Source organism: Mauremys reevesii, unplaced genomic scaffold (genome assembly GCF_016161935.1).
Source record: "Mauremys reevesii isolate NIE-2019 unplaced genomic scaffold, ASM1616193v1 Contig1, whole genome shotgun sequence".
NCBI classification, from domain to species: domain Eukaryota; kingdom Metazoa; phylum Chordata; order Testudines; family Geoemydidae; genus Mauremys; species Mauremys reevesii.
Window position 1 is genome coordinate 190,891 of NW_024100715.1, and position 14,721 is coordinate 205,611.

General features: G+C 68.0%; 2 protein-coding genes across 2 annotated transcripts; one reads left to right on the forward strand and one right to left on the reverse strand.

Annotated features, from left to right (window-relative positions):
- Positions 1-282: 282 nt before the first annotated feature.
- Positions 283-8,926, forward strand: GPSM3 (G protein signaling modulator 3; the record flags this gene model as incomplete). Its single annotated transcript, XM_039517242.1, has 4 exons — positions 283-494; positions 708-883; positions 2,298-2,500; positions 8,042-8,926. Coding segments are annotated over 4 exons (738 nt in total), but the record flags the coding sequence as incomplete, so codon positions are not given.
- A 487-nt stretch (positions 8,927-9,413) lies between these two features.
- On the reverse strand, positions 9,414-14,425 carry LOC120392334 (neurogenic locus notch homolog protein 4-like). Its single transcript, XM_039517054.1, is given in 9 exon segments — positions 9,414-9,685; positions 9,688-9,709; positions 9,973-10,070; positions 10,359-10,506; positions 10,951-11,201; positions 11,920-12,157; positions 12,899-12,994; positions 13,489-13,874; positions 14,296-14,425. Coding segments are annotated over 9 exon segments (1,527 nt in total). The 5' UTR covers positions 14,312-14,425.
- Positions 14,426-14,721: the final 296 nt, after the last annotated feature.

The window sequence follows — 14,721 nt, forward strand, 5'->3', positions numbered from 1 at the left end:
CCCCGGCCTGCCCCAGGGCCTAGTCCCAGACCTCTCCCCTCCCCCAGCCCCCCGGGCCTCCCGTCCCCCCATTTCCTCCCCTGGCTGGGCAAGAGCAGCGGCTGGCGGTGGGATTTGGGAAGCCCCTGAGGGGCAGGGTGGGGGCGAGCGACCCCCCCGGGGGCAGCTGGAGAGAGATGGGGCCGGCCCCGGCCGAGGTGAGCACCGGGGGGCAGCGGGATGGGCACCCCCATATCTCTGCCCCCCACATCTCTGCCCCCTTCCTGTTCCAGGCCATGACTAGTTTGGAGAGCGACGGGGCGGCGGGGGACGACGCCCAGCTGGGCCCCCCCAGCCCAGCTTCCTTGGGGGGCTCGGCCCTCAAGACCGACCCCCTGGTGCCCGCAGACGAGACCGTTGCAGGGAGGGACCCCGGGGGTGTCCCGGTGGGACGGGACCAGAGCAGCAGTGACCCCCCCACCCCGGACGGATCCAACCCCCCCACACCGACAGAGGTGAGGAATGGAACCCAGGCGTCCTGGAGCCCCCCCCCTCCCCAGCGCCGGGCAGGGAACCCAGGCGTCCTGGTGTCCCCTCCCCACGCCGGGCAGGGAACCCAGGCGTCCTGGCGTCCCCCTCCCCACGCCAGGCAGGGAACCCAGGCGTCCTGGCGTCCCCTCTCCCGCGCCAGGCAGGGAACCCAGGCGTCCTGACCCCGCTCTCCCCAGGCCGACCCCTGGACCCTTCGACCGGGAGCGTCTCTTCGACCTGCTCTTCCGCTCCCAGAGCCGGCGGCTGAACGAGCAGCGCTGCCCCTGCCCGGCCTGCGGGGCGCCCGCCACGACCCGCCCGGCCCTGGCGCTCGCTGCCCGGGACCCCACCGAGGGGCTGCTGGGGACAGCTGGTAAGGGACCCGGCCCCGCCCCCTGCCCCGCCCCCAACCCCTCTCCTGTGCCCCTCCCCCAGCCCCGACCCCCAACCTTCCCCTCTGCCCCTCCCCCAGCCCCCTCTCCTGTGCCCCCCCCGAACTCCTCCCCCGAACCCTGCCCCTGAATCTCTCCCCCGACCCCCTCCCCTCCCCCGGCCCTCCAACCCCTCTTCTCTGTCCCCCTGACCCAACCCCTCCTTCAATCCCTCTGTCTGCCCCATGGCCCCCATCCCCTGCACCCCTCCCCTGTCGCCTCTCAGCCCCCATTCCCAGCCTCCTTCCTCTTCCCCCCCCACCTCCATCCCTCTGCCCGCCATGGGGGGGAGGGTGCAGTCTGGCAGGGGGTGCAGCGGGGGGGGGGGGGCTGGGAGGTGCAGTGGGGAAGTGGGGTGCAGCTGGGGAGGGTAGCAGGGGTGCAGGTTGGGGTGCAGTGGGGAAGTGGGGTGCAGCTGGGGAGGGTAGCAGGGTGCAGGTTGGGGGTGCAGTGGGGGTAGCAGGGGTCCAGCTGGGGAGGGTAGCAGGGGTGCAGCTGGGGAGGGGTAGCAGGGGTGCAGGTTGGGGGGTGCAGTGGGAAGTGGGGTGCAGCTGGGGAGGGTAGTAGGGGTGCAGGTTGGGGGTGCAGTGGGGTAGCAGGGGTGCAGCTGGGGAGGGGTAGCAGGGGTGCAGGTTGGGGGTGCAGTGGGGGTAGCAGGGGTCCAGCTGGGGAGGGGTAGCAGGGGTCCAGCTGGGGAGGGAGCAGGGGTGCAGCTGGGGAGGGAGCAGGGGTCCAGCTGGGGGAGGGTAGCAGGGGTCCAGCTGGGGAGGGGAGCAGGGGTGCAGCTGGGGAGGGGGTGCAGGTTGGGGTGCAGTGTGGGTAGCAGGGGTCCAGCTGGGGAGGGGTAGCAGGGGTGCAGCTGGGGAGGGTAGCAGGGGTGCAGGTTGGGGGTGCAGTGGGGGTAGCAGGGGTCCAGCTGAGGAGGGTAGCAGGGGTGCAGGTTGGGGGTGGAGCTGGGGGTGCAGTGGGGGTAGCAGGGGTCCAGCTGGGGAGGGGAGCAGGGGTGCAGGTTGGGGTGCAGCTGGGAGGGGTAGCAGGGGTCCAGCTGGGGAGGGTAGCAGGGGGTGCCGCTGTGGGAGGGGTAGCAGGGGTGCAGGTTGGGAGGTGCAGTGGGGAAGTGGGGTGCAGCTGGGGAGGGTAGCAGGGGTGCAGGTTGGGGGTGCAGTGGGGGTAGCAGGGGTGCAGGTTGGGGTGCAGTGGGGGTAGCAGGGGTCCAGCTGGGAGGGTAGCAGGGGTGCAGGTTGGGGTGCAGTGGGGTAGCAGGGGGTGCAGCTGGGGGAGGGGGAGCAGGGGGTGCCGCTGGGGGTAGATCCGGGGGGGGGCACCGTCCAGCCCGTCTCACCCCCCCGCCCGCAGGGAAGTTCTGCTCGCTCACCTCGCTGCAGGCTGAGCAGTTCTTCGAGCTGGTGGCCACGGCCCAGGCCCGGCGGCTGGACGACCAACGGGCCGACTTCGCGGGGGACCCCGGGGCCGAAGAGGGGGTCAAAGAGGGGGCCAAGGGCCCCCCGGAGCCCCCTGACCAGGGGGAGGAGCTGTACAGCACCATCCTCACCCATCAGGTAAGAGCTGCCCCCCGGGACCCCCACCCCTGAGTCCTGCTTGACCCCTCAGTCCCCGAGACCCCCACCCCATAACCCCTCCCTCCGGGCCCCCCGAGATCACAGAATCCTAGAATCTCAGGGTTGGAAGGGACCTCGGGGGTCACCTCGTCTCAGCCCCTGCTCAAAGCAGGATCAAACCCAACTAAATCAGCCCAGCCAGGGTCAGGCCGGGCCTTAAACACCTCTATGGAAGGAGATTCCCCCCCTCCCTAGGGAACCCGATCCAGGGCTTCACCCCCCGCCTAGGGAAATAGTGTTTCCTAATATCCAGCCGAGACCTCCCCCACTGCAACCTGAGCCCATTGCTCCTTGTTCTGTCATCTGCCACCACTGAGAACAGCCGAGCTCCATCCTCTTTGGATCCCCCTTCAGGTAGTTGAAAGCAGCTATCAAATCCCCCCTCATTCTTCTCTTCTGCAGAGTAAACAATCCCAGTTCCCTCAGCCTCTCCTCATGAGTCATGTGCTCCAGCCCCCTAAGCATTTTTGTTGCCCTCCGCTGGACTCTCTCCAGTTTATCCACATCCTTCTTGTAGTGTGGGGCCCAAAACTGGACACGTCTCCAGATGAGGCCTCACCAGTGCTGAGTAGAGGGGAATGATCCCGTCCCTCGATCTGTGTCACGGAGTGTGGGGGCGCCAGGCCCTGCACCCCCCGGGCTCCCTGCGATTCCCCAGGACTCTCAGCCAGCCAGGAAAGCAGAAGGTTTATTTAGCCGACAGGACACAGGCCAGGACAGGGTCTTGCAGGCCCAGATAACCAGATCCCCCCGGTTAGCTCCATCTTGGGGCCCCCCAGCCCCCCCCCCGGGGATCAGAGCCCTCTCTCCCTGCTCCCCTCTGTCCCCAGCCAGCTCCAGTCTGCCCAGCCCCCTCCGGGCCCCCCTCTCTGCTCAGCTTCTCTCCCGGGCCCAGAGGTCACCTGACCCCTTTGTCTCCAACACCTTGAGATGCACCTTTGCAGGGAGGGGCCCGGCCATCCGTTGCTAGGAGACAGAGTGTCAGGCATTGGCTGCTAGATACTTAGGATCTGCCCCCAGCATTCCCAGTGCGACCAGTCCCACTTCGTCACCCCCCCCTTCGAGACCGAACTGAGCGGGGTCACTCCAGCCAGTGACCTGGGGAAGTTCGAACCCACCTACATTGCCACCGAGGCCCCAGGGTCCCCCCCGTTCTGTAGGTCGGGGGGACTCGAGGGCGCTCGCAGGCTGCAGGGGGGAAGCCTTATGCCGCCCGCGCCCTTTCCCCACCCCAGTACCCCTGGGGGAAACGCGGGGCTGGGGCCTTCTCCCCACGTTCCAGTCTGGGGGGCTGGGATTCGGGCTCTCTCGGTTCAGAGCCCCCCTTCTGACCCTGGCCCCCCTCTGGACAGGCTCCTCGGGGCGGGGCGAGGGCCTTACAGCCATCTCCCCCCTGTCCCGGGCCTTCCTCCCCCTCTGGCAGGGGGCACAGGAGCGGCAGTGCTGCCGGACATGGGCAAAGACCCCAGGCCAGTAATAGTTCTGCAGCAGCCGCTGCTGGGTACGCCAGGCTCCCGGGTGCCCTGAGGGGGGAATGTCATGGGCCCGGCACAGCAGCTGGCGGCGATACTCCTGGGGTACCACCAGCTGCCTCCTGATCCCCCCTGACTCCATCTTCCCTGGGGGAGCCCATTCTCGGTACAGGAGCCCCTTCTCCCACAGGAACCTTTTCCGGCCACCTCGTCCCATGGTCTGTCCCCCCCCGAGGCTGGCCAGGTCCCTTATCCTCCGCAAGGAGGGGTCTTCCCGCACCGCGGCCTGGTACTCAGCCGCTGGGGCAGGGGCGGGGATCTGTCCTCTCTCACCGGCTGGGTCTGGGGCCACAGCCTCTCTGAGCCCTGTCCCTGGGCGTTCCCTCCCTACCGGGTCCAGGTCCGGTGTCTCGGCCAAAGTACTTTCCCCGGGGTCAGGGTGCAGAGCCCTGCCGACTCTGACTACGGTTCATGGCCAGGGCACCCCCAGGTGTTACTGCAGTCCTCAGTCGTCCCCATTAACACCTCCGTGTGCAAATGTGGGGTGCACCCCACCCCCTCCTTCCCCTCCTTGTCCCCCCACTTCCACACTCACCCACCACGGGCACAGGCAATCCACACCCACCTCAGGGGCAGGGGGTGTGGGCAGGTGTTCCGCACCATCCCCCCTGAGCCCACCACCTGCGGCCGCCACCCTCGCCCCAGCCCCCCCAGTGCCCCCAGACCTCCTCCTTCCCGTCTACCTCCCTCCAACAGGGGGCTCTCGAGGGAGGCAGCCCCGCCCCCCTGTAAACCCCACCCCCACTCAGGGCAACCCCCATCAGCCGGACTGGGAGCCGACCCCTCCCTCCCCTCCCTCCCCGGTCTCCGCCCCCTTCGCCCCTGAGCCCTGCCCCCTCATCCGGCTGGGTCTCTGGGGGTCTAACCGGTGGTGGGGGTCTGGAGTTTGGGGCACTGGGACCGCAGGTGGCCCCTCTGGCCACAGTGATAGCAGCCCATGTCCCGTTGGTCCCCTCGAACCGGTCGGTTGTCCCTGGCGCTGGCCGTTCCCCTTGGGAGGGGGTTCTCCCGATTCCCCTTTTGGGAGGTCCCAGGATGACTCTCTCTGTGCGTCGCGACAGGCCTGTTCCTTTGGGGCTCCTCCCTGCCACCCCCCAACCGGCTCTTCACATAGTCATCGGCCAGCCGCCCTGCATGTCGCGGGTTCTCCGGCTTTTGGTCCCTCAACCACAGCCTCAGGTCGGATGGGCACCGCTCATACAGCTGCTCCAGCACCAGCAGTTTAACCAGGTCCCCCTTCGTCTGGGCCCAGCTGCCCACTTGCTGGCGTACCCCTCCATGCGGACAGCCAGTTGCAGATAGGAGACCTCAGGGGTTTTATCCTGACTCCGGAACCTCTCCCGGTACATCTCAGGGGTCAGCCCAAACTCGCGCCGCAGGGCCTGCTTGGATGGGTCGTAGTTCCCTTTCTCCTCCTCCCCCAGCTGGCCGTACAATGCCACGGCTTTGGGGTCCAGTAAGGGGGTGAGAACCCGGAGCCTGTCCGCAGGATCCACCTGGTGCAGCTCGCAGGCCGTCTCAAAGGCATCTAGGAAGTCACCCATGTCCTCCCCCTCCTTGTGTGGGGCCAGGATGGACTTATCCAAGCTCCGCTCAGTCCTGGCCCCCCCTTCACTCACCGCCGCCAGGGGCCTGCTGCCCCCCAGCCTCGCCAGGGCCAGCTCATGTTGACGCTGTCGCTCTTTCTCCGCCCGTTCCTGCTCCCTCTGTCGCGCCTCATGTTCCCTCTGTCTTGCTTCATGTTCCCTCTGTTCCTTACGATCCTCCAGTCTCTTCGGGGGCGTGGGTTCGAATCCCACCTCTGCCACCAGTTGTCATGGAGTGTGGGGGAGTCAGGCCCTGCACCCCCGGGCTCCCTGCCGATTCACCAGGACTCTCAGCCAGCCAGTAAAGCAGAAGGTTTATTTAGCCGACAGGAACACAGTCCAGCACAGGTCTTGCAGGCACAGATAACTGGATCCCCTCAGTTAGGTCCATTTTGGGGCCTCACAGCCCCCCTCGGGGATCAGAGCCCTCTCTCCCTGCTTCCCCTCCCTTCTCCAGCCAGCTCCAGTCTCCGAACCCCCTCCGGCCCCTCCTCTCTGCTCAGCTTCTTTCCCGGGCCAGGAGGTCACTTGACCCCTTTGTCTCCAACACCTTTAGCCAGCACCTCTGCAGGGAGGGGTCGGGCCCTCAGTTGCTAGGAGACAGAACATCAGGCATTTGGTTGCACTGGCCTTTTGCTCCTAGAAACTTAGGATCTGTCCCCAGCCCCCAGTAAGACCAGTCCCACTTCGTCACAATCTGCTGGAAATGCCCCTACTTATACAGCCCCAAATGCCATTAGCCTTCTTGGCAACAAGGGCCACTGCTGACTCCTATCCAGCTTCTCGTCCACCGTAACCCCCAGGTCCTTTTCTGCAGAACTGCTGCCCAGCCATTCGGTCCCTAGTCTGTAGCAGTGCATGGGATTCTGCCGTCCTAAAGGCAGGACTCTGCACTTGTCCTTGTTGAACCTCATCAGGTTTCTTTTGGCCCAATCCTCTAATTTGTCTAGGTCCCTCTGTATCCTATCCCTACCCTCCAGCGTATCTACCACTCCTCCCAGTTTAGTGTCATCTGCAAACTTGCTGAGGGTGCAGCCCACGCCGTCCTCCAGATCGTTAATGAAGATATTGAACAAAACCGGCCCCAGCACCGACCCTTGGGGCTCTCGACTTGATACCGGCTGCCAACTAGACATGGAACCATTGATCACTACCCGTTGAGCCCGACCATCTAGCCAGTTTTCTATCCACCTTACCGTCCATTCATCCAGCCCAGACTTCTTTAACTTGCCGGCAAGATACTGTGGGAGACTGTATCAAAGGCTTTGCTAAAGTCCAGAAATAGCACATCCACTGCTTTCCCCTCATCCACAGAGCCGGTTATCTCATCATAGAAGGCAATTAGGCTAGTCAGGCATGACTTGCCCTTGGTGAATCCATGCTGACTGTTCCTGATCACTTTCCCCTCCTTTAAGTGGTTCAGAATTGATTCCTTGAGGACCTGCTCCAGGATTTTTCCAGGGACTGAGGTGAGACTGACTGGCCTGTAGTTCCCCAGATCCTCCTCCTTCCCTTTTAAAAGCTGGGCACTACATTAGCCTTTTTCCAGTCGTCCGGGACCTCCCCCGATCGCCAGGAGTTTACAGAGATAATGGCCAATGGCTCTGCAATCTCATCGGCCAACTCCCTCAGCACCCTCGGCTGCAGCGCATCCGGCCCCACGGACTTGTGCTCGTCCAGCTTTTCTCAATAGCCCCGAACCCCTTCTTTCCCCACAGAGGGCTGGTCACCTCCTCCCCATGCCGGGCTGCCCAGTGCCGCAGTCTGGGAGCTGCCCTCGTTCGCGAAGACAGAGGCAAAAAACGCACTGAGTCCATCAGCTTTCTCCACATCCTCCATCACCAGGCTGCCTCCCCCATTCAGTGAGGGGCCCCCACTTCCCTCGACTCCCTTCTTGTTGCCGACACACCTGGAGAAACCCTTCCTGTTACTGTGACCAGCTCTCGTCGCTGCAGCTCCGAGTGGGCTTTGGCCTCCGGATTTCACTCCGCCCTGGCTGGGCGACGCTGTGACCCTCCTCCCTGCTCGCTGCCCAGTCTGCCCGTCGGGGAAGCTGCTTCTCTGTATTTGGGACCAGCCGGGATCCCAGGGCTCAGCCCGGCTGGGCGCTGCCGCAGTCGCTGTTCTGGCCGCACAGCGGGACGCCTTGTTCCTGCACCTCACCAAGGAGGGTTTAAAATCCAGCAGCTCCCCCGGCCTCCCCCCCCCGAGGATCCCGCCCAGGAGTCAGGGTCTGAGATCCCCCCCGCAGACCCCACGTCGCTCCCCCCAGCCCTGCCAGCCCCTGCACCCCCACCCGTGACCCCTGACACCCCCCTGAGCCCCCCTCCCCCGCAGACACTAACCCCCGTCCCCCCTCCCAGAGCCAGCGGCTGGAGGAGCAGCGCAGCGACCCCCCCATCCCGCTGGGGGCCCAGGAGCTCTTCGACCTGCTGCTGCGGGTGCAGGGGGGACGCATGGAGGAGCAGCGCTCGGAGCTCCCCCCCGCCCTGCTGCCCCACCCCTGCTGAGACCCCCCCGATGGGCAGGGGAAGGGGGGCCGAGAGCAGGCCCAGCTCGCTGCAGGAATGGGGCAGACAGCAGCTGAAAGTGAGGGGGGCTCGTTCCCTCCCCAGCCCCCGCTGACGGCTGAGAACGGACACAACTCGCTGCAGAAATGGGGGTCCCCCGCCCCCCTGCTACACCTGGGGCCTGGGAATGACACAGCTCACGACGGAAATGGGGACCCCCCCTGGGAACCCCCAGCTGACGCCACTGGCTGAGACTGGCCCCGACTCGCTGCAGGCTCTGGGGGGGCCTGGAGAGCTCAGCTGAGCCCGGGGGCTCGGTGCACGGACGGGGGACCCCAGCCACGTCCCCCCCAACCACAGCAACGACCAGGGCCTGAGCCCAGGCCGAACCCGCTGCAGGAAGGGGGAACCCCCCCCCCGAGACCAGACACGACTCCTGCTGCCCCCGGTGGGGCCGGAGCAGGGCAAAGACCAAAGACGGGGGCTCCTGCGCCCCCCCAGAGCCGCCCCGGGCGGGGGATGGGCCCAGAGACTCCGAGTTTTCGAAGCTAATTCCTGAAAGTTGTGAAAAAGTAAAAAACCGGCTGGGGCAAAGTGGGGTGACGGCCTCTGCTTGGGGGGCGGGAGCCAGGACTCCTGGGTTCACTGCGGGGTCTGGACTGGGCAGCGTCTCCCTGTGCCTCAGTTTCCCCCTCTGCACCCCCAGACATTTTCTCCCAGCCAGAGACAGAGGCATCAACTCCCTTTATTCTCCAGCTGCGTGGGGAGGGGGGAAAGGGGGGTATAAATATCTGGGGAGGGGGCAGGGGAGGGAGAGGGGTTGGTGCTGGGGGGGTTACCTCCCCACTTGTCCCTCGGTGATGGGGGGGTTGCAAAGCCCCGCCTCTTCCTGCTCTGTGACATCATCGCAAGGCCCCGTGTGTGACATCATCAGCTCCTGGGTGTGTGACATCACTTCCTGCCTATCATGCTGTCCCATTGGGCGCTCTCACGCCCTGTCAATGATGTCAGAGCCCCTGAGGCTGCCAGTGTCCCGGGTGACATCGTTTCCTGTCCATCAGGTTGCACGTTATGACATCACCGTCTTCCATGTGACATCACTTCCTGTCTCTGACATCATCCTCCTGCACTTACCTGCCCGGCTGGTGATGTCACAGGCCGGCACGGCCACACCCCTCCGCCGTCCAATCCGAGCCCCCTCCCCGGCAGTGCCCTGGGGGCGGAGTCACTGCACCGGGGCACCGTCCGATTGGCCGGGAGCCCAGGGCCAGTGCGCGAGGCAGGGGGCAGGCGGCTCCGGCTGCTCCGGGTGGGGGCGGAGCCTGGGGGGGCGGCGGGGCGGGGGGCCCAGGCGGGGGTCGTCCAGCATGCGGAGCAGGTCGTGGTGGGCGCGGGCGAGGGCGGCGTCGCGGGGCAGGTGACCCAGCTCGTCCGGGAGCTGCCGGCTCGCCCGGTGCCGGAGCAGGAGCCGCGCCACGTCCGCGCTGCCCTCCCGGCCGCCAGGAACAGCGGGGTCTGCGCCTGCGGGCGGGGGGGGGTGAGGACGCTGGGGGGCACCCGGACGCCTGGGTTCTCTCCCGGCTCTGGGAGGAGTGGGGCTGGTGGGTTAGAGCAGGGGGGCTTGGAGCCAGGACTCCTGGGTTCTCTCCCGGCTCTGGGAGGGGAGGGGAGGGGGGGCTCGTGGGTTAGAGCAGGAGGCGTTGGGAGCCAGGACTCCTGGGTTCTCCCCTGGCTGTGCTAATGGAGGACCCCCCACCCCGACCGCCCCCGTCCCGGCCCCTTACCCGGTTGTCCTGGGCATCTTTGCTGGCGCCGCTCCGGAGCAGGGCGAGGGCGGCCTGGGCGTTATTCACAGCCGCAGCCCAGTGCAGGGCCGTCTTCCCTGCCGGGCGAGGGGGGGAGGGTGAGACAGCCGAGCCCCCGGCACCTTCCCGCAGCCCAGCCCCAGCGCCCCTGCTGGCCTGTCCCCTCCCCAGCCCAGCCCCAGTGCCCCTGGCCAGCCCATATCCCCGCCCGTGTCTGCAGCCCCGGCACCCTCCGCCCGCAGCCCAGCGCCCCCTGCTGGCCCCCCATCCCCTAGCGCCCCTGCTGGCCCATCCCCTCGCCCAGCCCCCCTAGCGCCACCTGCTGGCCCGTCCCCTCGCCCAGCTCCCTGGCGCCCCCTGCTGACCCCACTTGTCGGCGGCGTTGACGGCCACCCCGCCCCGCAGCAGCTCCTCCGTCCCGCTCTCCACCGCCAGGCGCGCGGCCAGGATCAGGGGGGTGGCGCCGTCGCTCATGCGGGCGTCCAGGTCCGTCTGCCGGCAGCGAATCAGGAGCTGGGAGGGGGATGGGGCATGGGACATTAGGGGCGGGGCCTCCAGCTCCATTCCCCGCCCCCTTGCCCCATGTGGTGTGGGGCATGGCTCTGTGGGGCAGCCATCTTGGATTGCCCCCCATTCCCCAGCCAGGGCCCCCTGGGATCTGCCCCCTGCCTGGAATTTCACCCTTGATTTCTGCCCCGGGAATGGGGGGTGTACCGGAGTGGGGGGCTGCAGGTTTGGGACTGGGGGGGGCCATCTGGGAGGGGAAGGTTCGGGGGTGGTGGCTGGATGCTGCTGCGGTCGGGGTGTGGTTTCCACCAGCCATCAGTAGGGTTCAGAGTGAACAGCCCAATGCGGGGGGTGGGGCAGAGTGACTGCAGGGCTAGACAGGGACTTGGGGGACTGCTCCCCCATTCCTGTCCCCCACCTCCCCGCCCCCTCCCCGCCCTCCCCCCACACCTGGCAGGCCCCCAGGGCGTCGGCCCCGATGGCACTGTGCAGGGGGCTGCGCCCCGCCCGGTCCCGTGCGTTGGGGTCGGCACCGGCGTCCAGGAGGCTGCGGACGGCGCTGGCCCGGGCAAAGCGGGCGGCCAGGTGCAGGGCCGTCTCCCCCGTCGCGTCCATCTGGGCGTCCAGCCGTGCCCCCTGGGCCAGCAGCTCCCCCACGGCGCCCCCCGCACACACCGCTGCCATCAGCGGCGTCACCCCATCTGCCGTGGGGCGGAGAGACAAGCATCAGTGCGGGGGTGGGACTTCACCCTTTCCCTGTCTGCCCTGGGGTGGGGCTTCCTGTTTTCCCGCTTCCTGTGGGTGGGACTTCCCCCTCTCACCCAATCCCTATAGGGCGGGACTTCCTCTTTTCCCCACCTGCCTTGGTGGGGCTTCCTGTTTTCGGACAGGGTGAGAGACACCCCCACCCAGAGCCAGCTGCACCCAGATCGGGGCCAGCGCCCCCCAGAGGGGACAGGCCCCTGCCCCACTCCCCGCCCCCCTGAGCCAGCCAGTCCCCGCCCTGGGGCCGGGTGGGAGCCAGCGCCCCATAGAGGGGACAGGCCCCTGCCCCACTCCCCGCCCCCCTGAGCCAGCCAGTCCCCGCCCTGGGGCCGGGTGGGAGCCAGCGCCCCATAGAGGGGACAGGCCCCTGCCCCATTCCCTGCCCCCCCGAGCCAGCCAGTCCCTGCCCTGGGGCCGGGGGGAGCCAGCGCCCCATAGAGGGGACAGGCCCCTGCCCCATTCCCTGCCCCCCGGAGCCAGCCAGTCCCCGCCCTGGGGCCGGGTGGGAGCCAGCGCCCCCCAGAGGGGACAGGCCCCTGCCCCATTCCCCGCCCCCCTGAGCCAGCCAGTCCCTGCCCTGGGGCCGGGGGGAGCCAGCGCCCCCCAAAGGGCCAGGCCCCTGCCCCGCTCCCCGCCCCGCAGGCCGGGCCCCACCTGTGCGCCCCGGGGGGCACTGGCACAGCAAGGTGCCCACGCGGTCCAGGCAGGTGGCGCCGGGGAAGCAGGTGGCCGAGACGCAGTCGTCCACGTTGTGGGTGCAGCTGGCGCCCGACCAGCCGTTGACGCCGACGCAGCGGAAGCCCCCGGGCAGGTTGTGGCAGGTGCCGCCGTGGTGGTAAGGGGGGGGGGGCCGGTGCCAGGCACTCGTCCTCGTCCCCCGAGCAGTCCCAGCCTGCGGGGAGCACGTCAGGATGCCGGGGTTCCCGCCCAGCCCCACCGGGGGAGTGGGGGCTGGTGGGTTAGAGCAGGGGGGCTGGGAGCCAGGACTCCTGGGTTCTCTCCCGGCTCTGGGAGGGGAGTGGGGGCTGGTGGGTTAGAGCAGGGGGGCTGAGCGACAGGACGCCTGGGTTCTCTCCCAGCTCTGGGAGGAGTGGGGCGGGTGGTTAGAGCAGGGGGGCTGAGAGCCAGGACGCCTGGGTTCTCTCCCCTACTCTGGGAGGGGAGGGGAGTGGGGGCTGGTGGGTTAGAGCAGGGGGGCTGGGAGCCAGGACTCCTGGGTTCTCTCCCGGCTCTGGGAGGGGCATGGGGGCTGGTGGGTTAGAGCCGGGGGGCTGGGAGCCAGGACTCCTGGTTTCTCTCCGGGCTGTGTGAGGGGATTGGGGGCTGGTGGGTTAGAGCAGGGGCTGGGAGCCAGGACTCCTGGGTTCTCTCCCGGCTCTGGGAGGGGAGTGGGGGCTGGTGGGTTAGAGCAGGGGGGCTGGGAGCCAGGACTCCTGGGTTCTCTCCCCAGCTCTGGGCGGGGAGTGGGGGCTGGTGGGTTAGAGCAGGGGAGCTGAGAGCCAGGACTCCTGGGTTCTCTCCCAGCTCTGGGAGGGGAGGGGAGGGGAGGGGAGTGGGGGCTGTTGGGTTAGAGCAGGGGGGCTGAGAGCCAGGACGCCTGGGTCCTGTTCCCAGTAGGGGGCCCCCTACTCACCCGTCCAGCCTGGGGGGCAGAGGCAGGAGTACGTCCCCAGCCCGTCCTGGCAGGCCCCCCCGTTCCGGCACTGGTGCCCCACGCAGTCATCGGGGTTCACCTCACACAGCTGCCCCGTGATCCCTGCGGGGGGACAGAAAGAGATGCCCCCGGGGGGGGAGAGAGAATTCAGTCTCCCTCCTCCATTGTGGGCGGCCATCTTGGGAGCCATGGTTACCCAGGGTGGAGTGGCCGGGGAGGTCGGCCATCTTGGAGACCGGCCTCCAGGGGTGCCTGCTGACCCCCCCCATTCCCAGTCACCCCCAGGAACGGGTCTGGTTCTAATTAGCTCCGCCCCATAACGGCCACGCTGGCCATAACCGCTGGGGGGAGGAACCAAGAACATGGCGGCCATATTGGATTGGGTCCGTCATGGGGAACATGCCGCGACGCGGCGGCCATATTGGATTGGTCTGTCTAGGGGAAGGCGCCTCGACGCGGTGGCCATATTGGACTGGCCCTGTCCAGGGCATGAGGGATCGACGGGGCGGCCACACTGGGACGGGCCAGGGCCTGGCGGCCATATTGGGCACCAGCGGACGATACGTCACCTCGTTGGCCACATTGACCGTGGGGCCCACGTGCCACGCCCCCCCCCCGCGGCGCAGCCCCCACCTGGCGGGCACTGGCAGCCGTGGTAGCCGCCAGCCAGGGGGCGGCAGGTCCCGCCGTGCAGACACAGCCCGGCGGAGCAGGGCCCGGCGCGGTGCTGGCACTGGGGGCCGGAGGCAGCGGAAGGAGCCCAGGCTGTTGAGGCAGGTGCCCCCGGTGGCGCAGGGCCCGGGGTCCCGGTAGCCCTCGTTGACGTCGTGCTGGCAGGTGTGGCCGTCGAAGCCGGGCCGGCACTGGCACACGATGTGCGGGTAGGTGAGCAGGCAGGTGCCCCCGTTGGCGCAGGGGTTGGTGGGGCAGAAATCCATCAGCTGGCAGTTCTTCCCTGGACGGGACCCCGCGTCAGAGCCGGGAGAGAACCCAGGAGTCCGGGCTCCCCCCCGGCTCTAACCCACCAGCCCCCACTCCCCTCCCAGAGCCGGGGAGAGAACCCAGGAGTCCGGGCTCCCCCCCCCCCCGTGCTCTAACCCACCAGCCCCCACTCCCCTCCCAGAGCTGGGAGAGAACCCAGGAGTCCGGGCTTCCCCCCTCCTGCTCTAACCCACCAGCCCCCACTCCCCTCCCAGAGCCGGGAGAGAACCCAGGAGTCCGGGCTCCCCCCCCCCTGCTCTGACCACCAGCCCCCACGCCCCTCCCAGGGCTGGGGAGAGAACCCAGGAGTCCTGGCTCCCCCTCTCCGCTCTAACCCACCAGCCCCCACTCCCCTCCCAGAGCTGGGGAGAGAACCCAGGCGTCCGGGCACCTACCTGTCCATCCTTCCATGCACAGGCACCGGAACTGGGCGCTGGGCAGGCGCTGGCAGGTGCCGCATGTCTGGCAGGGCGAGGGGAAGCAGGGGTCGCCCACGGCCCCCTGGCACTCATCCCCGGTGATCCCTGGGGGTCAGGAGCAAGTATAGGTGGGGGGCTCCGAGGGGTGGAAGAGCCGGGGGAAGCAGGTGCCCCCATTCTGGCAGCGCCCGGGACGGCACGGGTCCTGGAACTGGCACAACTCCCCCACAAAACTGGGAGGGCACCTGGGGAGAGAGAACCCAGGAGTCCGGTGGGGGGGGAGTTAAGGCCCCCCCATTTCCCCTTCCCCCAAAGCCCACCAACCGTCTCCCTCCCCCAGGTTCCCTTCAACTCACAGGCAGGAGCAGCTCCCATCGGGGTGTGCCAGGCAGGTGCCCCCGT